We start from the raw sequence: 15,290 nt of genomic DNA, 5'->3' as shown, positions 1-15,290 counted from the left end.
TGCATTCTACTGAAGTTTATATGGTTAACAATTCTCAGTTAACCTACAGAATCAGTAAAATACGCAATGATAATATTTGCTGAGGCAGTGGAGACACATAAGTTACTTGGAAGGCAGAATTAGAACCTGATTTTCTTTCACTTCCAGGCTAGGTCATAACTATTTGAGGCATGTAATCCAGGAATATAAGAGAAAAGGAAAATGAACAAGATCAACAGGTTTGGACTGACATCTCATAAATGGATCCCAAACTAATGAAAGAGGGTAGAATTCAGCCCATTCAATACAGATGTGCATTAGGTTTAGATAAAATATTCTAGAGGCTATCTGCACCCTAGATATAGTTGACCATGAAATCTTGTTTAGTATTCTCCAGAAATTAAACTTTAAATAACTCACTCTAGATTAATGGACCTTTGGCTAAATGTAGAACCAGTTTAACAGGTTTTCTACTTCTATTTATATTGCATTAATATGGTCACAATGTGTTGGGACAGCTCATCAAGTACCAGGATGTTGTTCAAAATAAAAGGAGGGAGTGGGTAGAAAGATAATTCTAAGTAATTGAACACCACCCGTATTTAGCAGCATCTGGGCCATTTTCGACAAGTTCATTTTACAGCTTGAATGTATTTTATTTTGATAAACCTTTACACAGTCATTCAAGGTGGAAAGGATACTTTAAAGTGTCTCTCCTCCAAACTCCACATGCCATCTTTTTTCATTGCTTTTCTCCTTTTTTTGTTCAGTGTTGAACTACAATAAAAACATGGTTCATTTATTACTCAGATGGGATTCTTAAAATATTTTAAAATATTACCCATGGTGAATATGATACATGAAATGTAACATAAGTATTTGCAGAAAAATATTTTCAATCTTTTTTATGGTATTAAACACTAAGTGTCAGACACTGTATCAAGTACTGGGGTAGATAAGCTAATCAGGTTGAATACAGTCCCTGTCCATATAAGGCTCATAATCTGAATCTCCATTTTATAGGTGAGGTAACTAAGGCACAGAGAAGTTAAGTGATTTGCCTAAGGTCACACAGCAGACGTGGCAGAGTCAGGTTTCGATTCCAGGTCCTTCCGACTCTTAGGCCCATGCTGTATCCATTAGGCCACACTGTTTCTGGAGAGCAAATAAGAAAGAATAATAACTATACAGCATATATTTGTTGTGGAATGTTTTGTGATAATTTAGGATTTTGTGCATATAGTTTAAAAGTTGTTGTTGTCTTGTTGTCTTTAAATAGTTATTCTGACTGAGACCTGAATTGTGGGGGTCCCAAAGCACCTGTAACATCTGTCTCAGACACTTTATCTTTTCACCTACCAAAACCCCTGTTTTTACTCATTCTCACGCTACCTTTCATTTGGAGGAAGGTGCGCATGGGCAGCATTCAGAATTCAGAAAAGTTTTAAATGAACCCCAATTGAAGAATGAACTTTTTTATTGCATTTGTTAAGTGCTTATTATGTGTCAAACACTGTTCTAAGCATTGGGGTAGGTAAAAGTTAATTATGTTGGACATAGTCCCTGACCTGCATGTGTTCACAGTCTAAGTAGGAGGGAGAACAGTTATTTAATCCCCATTTTACTCGTTGAGGAAACTGAAGCACAGAGAAGTCAAGTTACCTGCCCAAAGTCACACAGCCAGCAAATGGCAGAGGTGCAATTAGACCCATATGCTCTAACTCCCAGGCCAGTGTTTTTCTCGTTAGACCACACTGCTTCTTTCTATAGTAACACAGAATGGCTACTGTTTTCAATCAGAAATTCTTATGTATTGCCATCAAAATCCAGATGCAGGATGAGACAATGGTTAGTGTTATTTATTGAGCATGTATTGTGTGCATAGCACTGAGCTAAGTAAAAAAGATACAATCCCTTCCCTCAAAGACCTTGCAGTCTCTCCTGTTGCCTGGATGGTTTTAGTAAGAATATGATTTTCAAAACAGATTTCCATTCCCAGTGCCTCTCTCCTTCCCTTCTCCTCCCTCCCACCCTAACCCTCACAGCATTTGGCTGTGCATTCTTTCAGTATTTTAAGTGTTATCCTTCCTGCCCTCTGAAGATTACCTTATTAATTTTTAGCAGTATTTTTGAAGTGTTTACCATTTGCCAGGTACATAGTACCTATGATTACAGGTACATAGCACATGTGAGCCCCATGTGGGATAGGGACTCTGTCCAACATGATTAACTTTTATCTACCCCAAGGCTTAGAACAGAGCTTGGCACGTAGTAAGCCCTTAACAAGTACCTTAATTATTATTTCTTTAGCCTACTCCAATTTTTGTTCTTTGTGAATTGTTCATGGTTTCCACAGCAACAGTCTTCCTGGAATTCTGGAAGAGGCGGAGAGCTGTACTAACTTATGACTGGGATCTCATTGACTGGGAAGATGAAGAGGTGAGACACCAACCTAACAGTGGAACTGGGATTGGACGCGATAGCCATGAGAAAATCGATACCCTGATTGTCTAAGGATTTGGAAGAAAGCATTATGTAATTTAACATGCCAGCTGCAAATATTTTGTTATTTGATTATATTTATTAGAGCCTCACAAATTGGCCACCTTCTTGCTGACAGATGATCGCTCCTTTTCCTCTCTGGTTCGTTGCTGTTTGGAAAAGGGATGGAATTGTCCCTTCATGTTCCTCTATACTTTGGGGCATGCCTCTGACTTCTTGTTGACCCCAGTGTGTATCTACTTCTAATTCCAAACATGTGAGATGGAACATGTCCACAAAATCTGTTACATCTTACTTTCCCAGGGGCTTAGTACAGTACTCTGCACACAGTAACCACTTAATGAATATGATTGATCGATTGATGTCATGAGGTTGTATAACTAGCTTATGGTGAATAGACATTATAACTGTTGTTGCAAGAGGTGTTTAATGATTGATCTTTGAATCTCTCCTATCTTGAAGAGTGGATAAGTTTAGCTCTGCGGGACTGTGTGAGGGAGAAATGTTGTAACCACCTGAAGTCCACCATTCCAAACTAGTTTATAATTCTTTCTGTTCCCTTGCAATCCCATGGTACTTGACTTGATATGGAGCCCATAAAAGTGCTATAATATACCTGCTACTCAGATGTAGAACAGAAAACAGCTTCCATTCTCTCTTCTTTATTCTTCACAAGACTTTTAGGGCCCATTAAAGAGATGTTGGGAAAGAGTTCAAGGGAGAGGCTATGCCAATTATACATCGAACTGGGGCCTCCAACCTGTCCCCAGTCTCACCTTAAAATAAAGCTACATTGCATAGAGGCCCATTTAACCTTCTCTTCACCCACAGTTTAGACCACAAAGATGTAGCTTACTCTCCTTCTCACACAACAGGATCAGGCTCAACATAGTTACTTTTTCTAGTGGGAATTAAACAATGTTTTGAGCCTTTATTTACATTATCAAGAAAACTTGGTAATTATGTATGGGAAAAATGAATTACACTTCTTACTAAGGCATACAGACATGAATAACATTTTTATTATTTTTTTTACATGGGTAGCACTCCCTGGACTCTTTTTTCATAGTGGCTACTGTGGAAATAGCACACTAATTGTCACCTTTGACCTAACTGTCGTTGTGTTTTGCTAACTATACTAACTCCATTCTCTCTCACTGAAGGAAGAACTGCGACCCCAATTCGAAGCGAAGTATTCAAAGGTGGAAAGAGTAAATCCCATTACCGGAAAACCTGAGCCATTTCAACCCTTCTCTGACAAACTCAGTCGTCTCATGGTCTCTGTCTCAGGAATATTCTTTATGGTAGAGTATACCCAGTAATTTTGATAATGCAGTACTCAAAATTTTAATCAACAATGAGCCCTGAATTTGGCAAGGGAGAGATAGGCTATCTCGAGATTAACAAAGCCTCAAATAAACAAGGGCAGTATTTCTGTCTCTCCACTTAATAGAAATCGAATATTTGTAAGGTACTTTCTGTGTGCCAGGCACTGTTCTAAGCACTGGGGTAAATGCAGGATAATTGGGTTGGACACAGTTCCTGTCCCACATGGGGCTCACAGTCTCAATCCCCATTTTACAGATGAGGTACCTGAGGCACAGAGAAGTGAAATTACTTGCCCAAGGTCACACAGCAGACAAGTGACAGAGGTGGGACTAGAACCCGGCTCTTTCTGAATCCCGGGCTCGTGCTGTATCCACTAGGCCATGCTATTTATATTCCAGTTGAAAGAGGGTTGCTCTGTGAATCAGAAGAAATAGGGTCAGGTCCTAGGACTACCTCTAGTTGGCTAACGGAAGTGAAGAGCATATGTGGGAACATGTTTGATAGGGAGAGTGTGAAAGGCATTGCTAATCAATCAAATTTTCCTATTTTAATGACTGCTTCATGTTTTAACTAGTTTATAGCAGATCAAGATGCATCAAATGCATTTATATTTTAGAATAATGAAATGAAATCACTAGCACTTTATTTAATCCCTCTGTGCAGGTTCCCAGTCCTGAAGTCTTGTATAGTGTCACCTGTTATTCCTTATTGATCATTCCACCACTATTAAGCTGTAAGAAACAGTTGTACACAAAAGCAGAAACTAGTCAAAATGCATGAATTTCCTTTGGCAAACTTTCCAGGAAGCTAAACCTAAACTTAGTAGACACATAGAGAATTAGTCAACACAGAGAGAAACCCCACACCCTAGGATATAGAACCAGGAAACAGAGAAACCTACACCCATCATATTGTAATGAAACTTCATTCAAAACAAACTTGTCACTAAGTTTCTCTGGACATTCCGAAGTGTGCAATGTAGTAAATTATAGCAGCCTCTTGGAATACACACAATCAGTATATAAATGTATTATTATTATTATTATTTAAGCTGCTATATGGTAACTTTGCACCATAATGGGTATTTTCCTATGAGAAATGGAGAACTTGATTTCATTTCATTATTCTAAAATATAAATGCATTTGATGCATCTTAATCTGCTATAAACTAGTTAAAACATGAAGCAGTCATTAAAATAGGAAAATTTGATTGATTTCTCTTGGAATCATTGGAGGAATGTTTTATATTTCTTTTAATATTTTTTAAGTTGTTCATATGAATGAATATAGGTTTGTTTGTTTCTTAACACCGTAGATTTCTTTGGTGCTTACTGCAGTTTTTGCAGTTGTGGTGTATCGTCTGGTGGCTATGGAGCAATTTGCATCTTTCCAGTGGTATTTCATAAAAAAATATTGGCAGTTTGCAACATCCGGCACTGGAGTCTGTATCAATTTTATGATCATCATGTCTCTAAATGTTGTAAGTAACAAAAACAATAATGTGTTAAGTCAGAGAAGGGGTTATTCAGGATCATCTTTACTTTTTATTCTGTTCATATAGAAGCTACCATCTTATTTCACAAATATTGTCTCAAAATAGAAAAAGGAAGTAGAAGCAGTTTATAGTTTCCTAAGTGCTATGTTTACATGATAGTATTCTGAGCAATATCCAACATCTTGGAAGTTTCTGTATATGTGAAAGTGTTCTCCCAAATGTGTTCACACATCGAAAATTGTTGCATCTGCATAATGGCTACTGCTACTGCTCCTTTTTCATACTTGTCCCCAAATGTTCCTTCCCCATAAGCTTGGAGTAAGGAAGCAAATAAGTGTGACAGAATCAAAGTGGTAAAAGCAGGTGTTTCTCAGGGTAAAAAAATATTGGGAAGCAATGTTTTAACCTGTTTTTATTTGTGATTTCATTTAATCAGATTCTCTGCTGTTGGCATGCCCCAGTGTAGGTTTCTAGGGTTATTAAATGGACCTAAGAGAATGTGACATAGCCTTTCTATCTCATATGGTTAATTCAAAGGAGGAAGAAAAAAAAATGACTTAATATGAGCCTTCTTTCCCTTCTCCTTTCCCCACTTTGAATCAGCAGCTTTCCCATTACCTATACCATAACTAATTAGCATATGATGATTTCAAACTAGGGCTCACTAATTTCATGCAATCATGCACATTGCTTTTTCTTCATAGTTTGAGTTTCTCACTTAATGTTCCAAGGAATGATAGAAAGCAAGATTTGACAAATGTCACTTTATTTTTGGATTTAGCATGTTTTTATACTTGTTATACATTTTGGACAAAGTTATTATCTATTTGAGTAATGTTGATGATTTCTTCTCTCAAACTGAAAAATAAGGGGAAAGTTGTAATAGTGGGATTGTCCAAGTGGAAACTGCCTGGCAAGCAGACTAAAGAGAAAAACTTTAGTATTTGCAGTTTAAACCCATGAAGTCCCACGCTCTAATTCCTTCATAGTATCATTACCACTTGTGTGAATAAGGGCAACAAAGGTGGCATATTATCTTTTAGTAATTTCTCCCTTAGTCTATGAGAGGCTTCCTGAGAAAGCTTTGGTCCATAAATGGGGCAAAAATGATGATGAGTTGGAGTGGCTAAGCCCCAGTGGTTAACTTTAGAAGTATTAGCCTTTCAAGGTCCAATTACGAGGGTGTTTTTTACAGTCTTGTTGTATGCATAAGCTGTTCTTACCTAGATGGATCTACTCAAGGATCTCTTTTTCATCTCCACATTAGCTGGCAGCTAATACTTGATTTGCAAGTGCACCAAATGCAAGCTGACGACCTGTTTCAAGGACCAGTCAACCCCAGGTGTAGAAAAATGACATAACTGAAGCAGTAATCATTTTGTCTTCCAAAAGTTGAAAGTCTGCTATTTCTATCTTTCGAATAGTGACTGATCTTGGACTGACAACTTTAGTTAATGTTTTAATCTTAAGTGAACTGGAAAGGAGTTAACTGGTTTAGTGAGACAGATTAAACGTGAAGAGTTTGAGGTTCTGAGAAGAAGAGAACTATTATTATTATTTTTCTACCTATTTGTAACAAAGGGATTTAGGTAATAAATAATGAAGTGCTAAAGTTGTTTATGGCAAGTCAACTTTTTAATGAAAAACTAAATTCAGTTTGACAAGTCCCCAATTTACGAATAACACAACACAAACTGTATGAAGACTCTTTTCTGTCTTAAGGAAATAAAAACTAATCCATGACAAAAAATGAAATACTGGGGAAAGAGCTATGGAGTCATTGAGAAATCACTGTAGAAATTTGGGGATGAGGATAATAATATCAATAACTATTAGTGTTAAAAAACATCGCTTTATCTATTTTCCCAACACTCATTCTTTGATGGTTAGAAGTGTTCATGTTGGGAAGGAGCAACATGACAGAACTCCATAATGTTCTAATTTTTCATTTGCTTCAAATACAATTCAAAAGCTTGACTGCAGATTTTAAGTTCCTAAGGAGTGGAAGAAGTAGCAGTAGTAATAGTAATAATAGTTATTAAGGGTTTACTATGTGCCAAACATTGTACTAAATGCTGGGAAAGAATACGTTGGTGAAAATTAGATAGTCTCTGTCCCTCATGGACTCACATTCTAAAATTAGAATGAAGGAGAAGGGACTGGTGACAGGCACACAGGGAGAGATGAAACAAAACACTAAGACAACATAAACACATGGACAAATACACAAAATAAAAACAAAGATCTGAAGGGTAGCGAATTTCAGACTCCTTGCAGGTCAGAGTCAAGGCACACTTGCAGCCACAGGGACCATTACAACAGGAGCCCAAAGCTTCCTCAACTTTTGTGGAGGTGACATCAAGCTGTGGCTGCTTTTCTCTGTCCAGTTAAGGTGGTGCAGGTCAGATCAGCTAGCTCTCTTCCTCCCTTCAAAACCCTACTGAGAGCTCACCTCCTCCAAGAGGCCTTCCCAGACTGAGCCCTCTTTTTCCTCTCCTCCTCTCCATCCCCCCCCGCCCTACCTCCGTCCCCTCCCCACAGCACCTGTATATATGTTTGTACAGATTTATTACTCTATTTTACTTGTACATATTTACTAATCTATTTTGTTAATGATGTACATTTAGCTTTAATTGTATTTGTTCTGAAGATTTTGACACCTGTCCACATGTTTTGTTTTGTTGTCTGTCTCCCCCTTCTAGACTGTGAGCCTGTTGTTGGGTGGGGACTGTCTCTATATGTTGCCAACTTGTACTTCCCAAGTGCTTAGTAGAGTGCTCTGCACACAGTAAGCGCTCAATAAATACTATTGAATGAATGAAAAATCAGGACAGAGGTTCTTCTGTGATGAAGAGGCGAGCCGGTGCAGGGGCAATCAATCAAACAGTGGTGTTTATTGAGTGCCAAGTACCATATTAAGCACTTGGGAGAGTACAGTATAATGGAGCTGGTAGATATGATCCCTGTGCACAAGAAGCTAATAGGCTACAGGTGGAAACAAATGTTAAATATATTGTAGAAGGGGTAAATAGAATATAAGGATATTTATGTAAGTGCTGCAGGGCTGAGATGAGTTTCAAAGTGCTCTAGTGGTACACAGCCAAAATGCACAGGTGGACGCAGAGGGAGGACAAGCAGAAAAAATAAAGGCTTAATCAAGGATGTCCTCTTGGAGGATATGTGATTTTTAGGAGAATCCCCAAGCCCCTCACACCAGAGGCAACTTGGTCATTCCGTAGGAGAGGATACCAAAGGCCCCGGATATAATAAGGGGATTGCAGCAGTCTCAAGATTGGTAATGAGAAGATGGTGGATTTGTTCAGCTGCGTGGTAGAGAAAGAGGTGGCAGGGTAGTGCTGCTGCAGTTTAATCCATCAAGCCTGAGGTACACAGGGCATGTTAAGGTACAGAGGGGCCTAGGGAGGTGGCAGGTTCCCAAAGGATTCAGTCTGCAGTGAGATGGAGAAAAAAAGGAAGAAGCAGATGGAGAAAGTGGGAAGTGGGAAATGCAAGGCTCCCAGTAGGTAGCAACTACAGTGAAATTGGCCTAACATTTCCTTAATAGGATTTCCTCCATGGCGAAGGTCGTAAACCACTCTGGACTGGTTTGGCTTCCACTACTATAAAATATTTTCCTACCTCATGGGGTATTATAAAGCTTTAATTAAATCCTGTAAAATAGAAAATCCCTACCCAATGCAAAGTATTATTTGAGAGAGAGAGAGAGAGAGAGAGAGAGAGAGAAAATGCAAAGAAGTTTAATTGCTATAGCTGAAAATAGTATCAAAAGGGGTGGATTTTGAGGAAGTTTGAAGTATTTGACTACTGTTTCATGCCTTGGGGTGGCAGAAGGAAAGGACAAACTCATAAAAAACTGAGAGTGACTGAAAATGACTTAGAGGAAAGTAGGAAATAAAAATTTGGGTGAACTGAAGAAATCCAGGGATAGGTTCAGTGGTGGAAAGGCATCAAAGTAGGCAAAGTCTGGATTCAGAAGGGGAAAGCCTGGCAAGTAAAGTAGGGAAGAAATGGTTTGTGTTTATGCTAAAGCTACACATTAGCACCCATGTGACCATTTGGACTGTAATGTGATCAAATCAACTGCACTTTTACCATTTCCACATTTTGTTGTGGGTTGAACAGCTTCAGTTAAAATCAAGGCTGGCTTCACATACTTGGGTACTCTGAGGTGGTGAAATAGTTTCCACTCCCATCATCCTATATAATCTAATAACATTACTCTGGGCACAAGAGTCTGCTGGAATTCCCAAACTTGAGCATTTCTAGAAAGGTTCCCCTGAGCTCCTCCCACTTTGCTCTAAAGTCACTGTGTTCCCTCCCAAATTCCAGTTAATCCAGGCCTCTCTCCTATTTTGGGCAGAGAAATTCTGGGCACTTTCAACTTTTCAACCACCCTTAATGGTGTGCCCTGAGGCAACTGCCTGGCTTGTTTATTGTCTGAAGCTGGCCTTGGTCAAATGCCTGTCAGTTCATTGAAGTCATTGAAGTGACATAAAACTTGACACAGAGGGAAAACATACAGCCTAAACAGTTGGGTTTTTTTTTGTTCTATTTTCCTTTTGTCACACCATGGCACATATTTGTTTTTCCAAGTTTTGCTTGAGAATGATCTGGGACTCAAGTCATGAAACAATATTTATAAATTTACAGTAGATGCTTTCTTCACTGATCTTAATAAAGTGCCCTACCTACCCAATTCCAAGTCTAAAAAGGCCATCTGTGGTTACAGGTATTTGGGTAGTGTGTCTACTGCTTATTGGTGAGCGGCTATGACTGCTGTTTGCGAGGCTCACAAAGGCTTTATAAGTAGCCTTATAAAAGGGAACCAGATCTGCCTATCCAACCGTGCATACTGAAACTACCTTTTCCATTCTGTTCTTTCTACCCCAACAGATAAAGATTCCAAATCGGAAACTCAGTTAAGTCTCTCTTAATGGCCAGCCTTTGGGCCTCAGTGGGTCCTGCCATTCTTTAGAACACAGATGGGGTAGAAGGTGGAGGTGGGATTTGGGAATGGAGAAAAAGAGCTAGTTCTGTGATCCCAGAAAACATCTCTTCAGTGCTATCAGGAAGATAAGGAGACCAAGAGACAGATTTAAAACAGTACAGGTGCCACAAGAGCACTTCCATCAGCAGGGGAAAGGAAAATCTATGCGTAGCCTCAGCATGTATTAGACTGTCGGCCACTAATGAGTCTTTTCTACCATTCACACATCCCCCCTTACTACCTAGGAGGGTGCATAAATCAGGGAAGAGGCCAAAATGTAGATTCTACTGAAAGCAGAGTGGAGCAATCTGGAGAAGAAAACCATGTATTTAGTGTGAGACAGGGAAAGAGGACACTTTAGTGAGTTGATTGGCAATACAAGTAACGTAGCCAGCTGCATGCAGTCCATGGACTATTCTGATTTCAAGACATGTGAATTTCCATCCTCTTCTACAATGCTCCAAGTGCTTTCAAGTTAGAAAAGCTAGAACTGTGGTGGTTATGTGTTCCTGTAAATTCATGTCGTTAATGTCTTCAACACTACAATGAAGTGGACATTTGTGAATTATCCAGTTAACTTGATTCCTAAAAGCAGTATAAACAGCCAAAACAGTACAAAAAATTTACTTTGAAACCCAATTTCACGCACTGAATTAAGTGGACAATGGATTTCACCCACTTAACTTGTGCTGGCTACTAGGTGTTTCCTTCAGAGGGAGTGTTTTCACCCACATATTGTTTTTAATCACAATTTTCCACTTAACTAGTTATATAATCATCAAACTCACTGTGTGCTCACTGTGAATATGCTGGGTTCGTATCCTAACCACTTCATAAAGTCCTTCTCTAATCCTACAAGCCTACCATAGGAATGACTCCAACCCATTCCCCGAAATGGCAAATGAGCACTTCATTTTTACATCTCTTTGGTCCCTGCTCCCCAAACAGTGGCTGATAGGGCAGTCTTAAGGCAGCTCTCTGAGTATGGATTTTCTGGCGGAGTAGAAGAAGGCTACTTCATCAAGTAGCATCAAGTTATCAATCATGAGTCATCTCTGACCAAAGAGAAATAATTCAGAAACTGAAGGGAGGAAGCAGCATGACCTAGAGGATAAAGTATGAGCCCGTAAGTCAGAAGGACCTGGATTCTAGTCCCTGGCCCACCACTTGTCTGCTGTGTGACCTTGGGCAAGTCACTTAACTTCTCTGTGCCTCAGGTACCTCAACTGTAAAATGGGAATTTAGACTGTGACCCCTGTGTGGGCAGGAATTACGTCCAACCCGATTACCTTGTATCAACCCCAGCACTTAAAACAGTGCCTGGTACATAGTAAATGCTTAACAAATAGCATTAAAAAAAATGTGAGCCAGCTTCAGTGACCATCAATCAATCAGTGGCATTCACTGAGCACTAACTTGGTGCAGAGTACTGTATTAAGTACTTGAGAGAGTACAGTAGAGTAAGTAGACATCATCCCCACATTCATCAGCCTAAATACTGGCTTAACTGCAAAACACACAATTGAAAAGACTAGGAATACTGACCATATGATAGCAATCTGGGCTGAAAGAAGGACAGTGAACTGGTAGCAATTAAGAAGCGGATGGGATCTAGGCATATGTTAGTTTTTTCCTGTCTCTGGCATTGGTGCAATATTGTAGTGATATCATAAAGCATTTCCCTAAAATGCTTCTTAAAAGAACTTTTAAATCATGTGAAGCCGTGTTTCATTGTTACCCGGACCCTAAAAAGGAATTTGAAGTAAATCAAGATCTTAGTAAAACATGCCCTAACACGTGTTCTTACTTAATGAAAAGACTTCAACTTATAAGAGGATCTGTGTGCCAGTTCCACTGGCTCAAAAAGTCCGGGGTGATTACTTTTGAAAGGACAAACAGCAATGCAAAATTGAATTTCTGTATCTGAAATGAAGCCATCATGTTTATTTACTAACCAAGCATAACTGAAGTAACCTCCACTACACAGCAGATTTCCTCTGCAATACATCATCGTCCATTTTGTAATCTAACATGCTAACTAGCTGGGACGTGGCATGGTGAACATAAGTTCCTGTTTGAAGTCTGAGAATGTTTGACCAAACAACATCCACTCTCCCACTCTTACAAGAAGTTACTGAAAAAAGTCAACGTAATAATAATAATATATTAATTTATTCATTCAATTGTATTTATTGAACACTTACTGTGTGCAAAGCGCTGTACTAAGAGTTTGGGAGAGTACAATATAACAACAAACAGACATATTCCCTGTCCACAACTAGCTCACAGTCTAGAGGGTAATAATGTTTAAGCGTTTACTATGTGCCAGACATGGTACATAAGCACTGGGGTAAATTCAAAACAATCACGTCGGACACAGTTCCTATCCGATACGTGGCTAATAGTCTACATAGGAGGTTGAACATAAATAATGCGTATTTTACAGATGCGGAAACTAAGGCACAGAGAACCTAAGTGACTTGTCCAAGGCCACGCAGCTGGCAGGCCCGTGCTCTTTCTATACTTCCCACTGCTTCTGGGGAAGTTTGGGAGGAGCAATATCACAATGAAATGTTGGGAACTGGGTTTCACCCCAATTCAGCAAGGGGAATTGCTATGGGCAGGGAATGTGTCTATTTATTGTTATATTGTATTCTCCCAAGTGCTTAGTGCAGGGCTCTGCATACAGTAAGCACTCAATAAATATAAATGAATGAATGACCAAAGAGTGCCATGATCAGATCAGAGTTTCTGGTGGGGAAGGCCTTCCCAGCCCTTTCACCCTGGTTTCCACCACCACTACTGCTCTGGCAGTTTACAGGATCCTGAAAACTAGCTCATTTTTTAGAGTTGTTCTCACAACTCCTTAAATCAAGTTTTTACTGCAGACCAACTGAAGCCTCACACCCTGGTATGAGAACATTCTGCCCTTTTTTCATGCATTCCTTTGCTGCACTGATGCTGACTCTAAAAGTCCAGAATGCATTTTTTAAAGTCAAAAGCATTGTAAACTCATCGTTACACAAACAAAAAGAAAACTCTACCACTTTCCTTGACACAACTCTGGCACTCCTAACGTAAATAGAGCAGTTATGGAAAAGGGTAGATCAAAAGATTAGACCACACATTGTAAACCCTAAAGGCATACTAACTGACTCATTTGATGAGATTTTCTAGTTCATCAAATTAGATTTTTATGTTTATATCCAGGCACCTTCCGCCAAGGGGTCTAGGAATTAAGGAAGATGAATTAGGCTGAGAAAGGGGAAGAGGTATTGTTTGTCAGGTTCCTGGAGCATGTTTACCTGCAACATGCGAGATTTGAGATCACACTGCAAATAGGTGCTAAGCTTACCACACAGCTGCTTTCTCTGTTTCAGTGAATGGAAGTTGACAGAGATACTGTTTTCTCCTCTAGTCCTTTCTCCTACTTCTCCAGTTAGGGTTTCACTAAAAAGATGCATATAGCTGTTTTGTGTTTACCCTCAAGTCAGTAAAGGTGGTGTCTTTTCATCAAAAAGCTTAGATGGCTTTTAAAGACTTCAAGGCAAATTTAGGAGTAGAAAAAAAAAAGTGGAACGGACTATTTAGTTCTGTATATTTAGCTGTATGAACCACCACATTCCTTCATGCATGAAATCAGGATACAGGTAACAGAAGTTGATCTTTTAGGCTATGTCTTTGTCAAACTTTTCCAAACTTGACATTTAGCACAGTGCTACTACCTTCACATGAAAATAAGCTGTGACCAAATTATCAGATGCCATGACCTGTAGACCTGCACAGTAGTTAGCTTAGTACAGTATCTTACCATATAGGCACTAGTAAATATTTGTTAGTACATTTTTGAATAGCATTGGACCATTGTGGTGAAGTTGGAATGACATCATTTGCAATTCTACTTTTCCACCTTTTCTTCAAGTATGTGAGCCCAACTTAAATTCCCAGATATCAACCTCATCTATTGAGTGGCAGGAAACAGTTATGTGTCATTCTTGAAATTGTGCTAGCTGATGAACTTGTAGTTAATAATAATAATAATAATAATAATGGCATTTATTAAGTGCTTACCATGTGCAAAGTACTGTTGTAAGCGCTGGGGAGATTACAAGGTGATCAAGGGGTCCCATGGGGAGCTCATAGTCTTAATCCCCATTTTACAGATGAGGCTCAGAGAAGTTAAGTGACTTGCCCAAGGTCACACAGCTGACAATTGGCAAAGCTGGGATTTGAACCCATTTCCTCTGACTCCAAAGCCCGTGCTCTTTCCACTGAGCCACACTGCTTCGCTAGTTGCGTTGCTTCAGCTCAGTGGCAATCATTAGAAACCTTGCTGCCCTCTTAACTCATTGATTAGCAGGAGACATGATTCCAGGCGGCCTCTGAGAAGATGATCTGATGCTATCGCTTGACACACACGACCAACAGGTGCCCCAGTTTATCTAACCCAGAAGCTGAATGGGACTGCTATGACAAGACCAGACTCTCAGTCCTATGTAAAACTATAGTTTGGAGTGGAGACAGATTGCATAGAGAGGATAAGTGATTTAAAGTTCATATTAGAGTGTAAGCTTCTTGTGCACAGGGCATGTGTCTCTTCTCTTTTGGATCTTTCCCAAGTACTTAGTAGGGTGTGTTATTCCCAGTGGGTGCTTAACAAATACGGTATTAACAGCGACTGCCACTACTACTATTACTATTGCTATTGCCACCACTTATGCCGTAGAGTCGTTTACGAACCATAGCAACACCACTGACACATCTCTCCCAGAACGCCCCGCTCTCCATCTGTAGTCGTTCTGGTAGTGTAATCCATGGAGTTTTCTTGATAAAAATATGGAAGTGGGCTACCATCGCTGCCTTCTGCACAGTAAACTCGAGTCTCCGCCCTCCACTCTCTCATTCATTCATTCATTCAATCGTATTTATTGAGCGCTTACGGTGTGCAGAGCACTGTACTAAGCGCTTGGGAAGTAC

General features: G+C 39.5%; 1 protein-coding gene across 1 annotated transcript in view; it reads left to right on the top strand.

Moving 5' to 3' along the window:
• Positions 1 to 15,290, top strand: part of ANO3 (anoctamin 3) — a 399,349-nt gene that overhangs the window by 364,715 nt on the left and 19,344 nt on the right. Inside the window, exons 15-17 of the mRNA XM_038764098.1 lie at positions 2,336 to 2,418; positions 3,645 to 3,785; positions 5,126 to 5,290. Of these exons, the coding sequence (XP_038620026.1) occupies positions 2,336 to 2,418; positions 3,645 to 3,785; positions 5,126 to 5,290 (389 nt within the window). The remainder of the gene's footprint in view (positions 1 to 2,335; positions 2,419 to 3,644; positions 3,786 to 5,125; positions 5,291 to 15,290) is intronic.

The sequence above is a fragment of the Tachyglossus aculeatus genome, chromosome 22 (genome assembly GCF_015852505.1).
Source record: "Tachyglossus aculeatus isolate mTacAcu1 chromosome 22, mTacAcu1.pri, whole genome shotgun sequence".
NCBI classification, from domain to species: Eukaryota; Metazoa; Chordata; class Mammalia; order Monotremata; family Tachyglossidae; genus Tachyglossus; species Tachyglossus aculeatus.
This window is presented reverse-complemented; position numbering and strand designations above follow the sequence as displayed.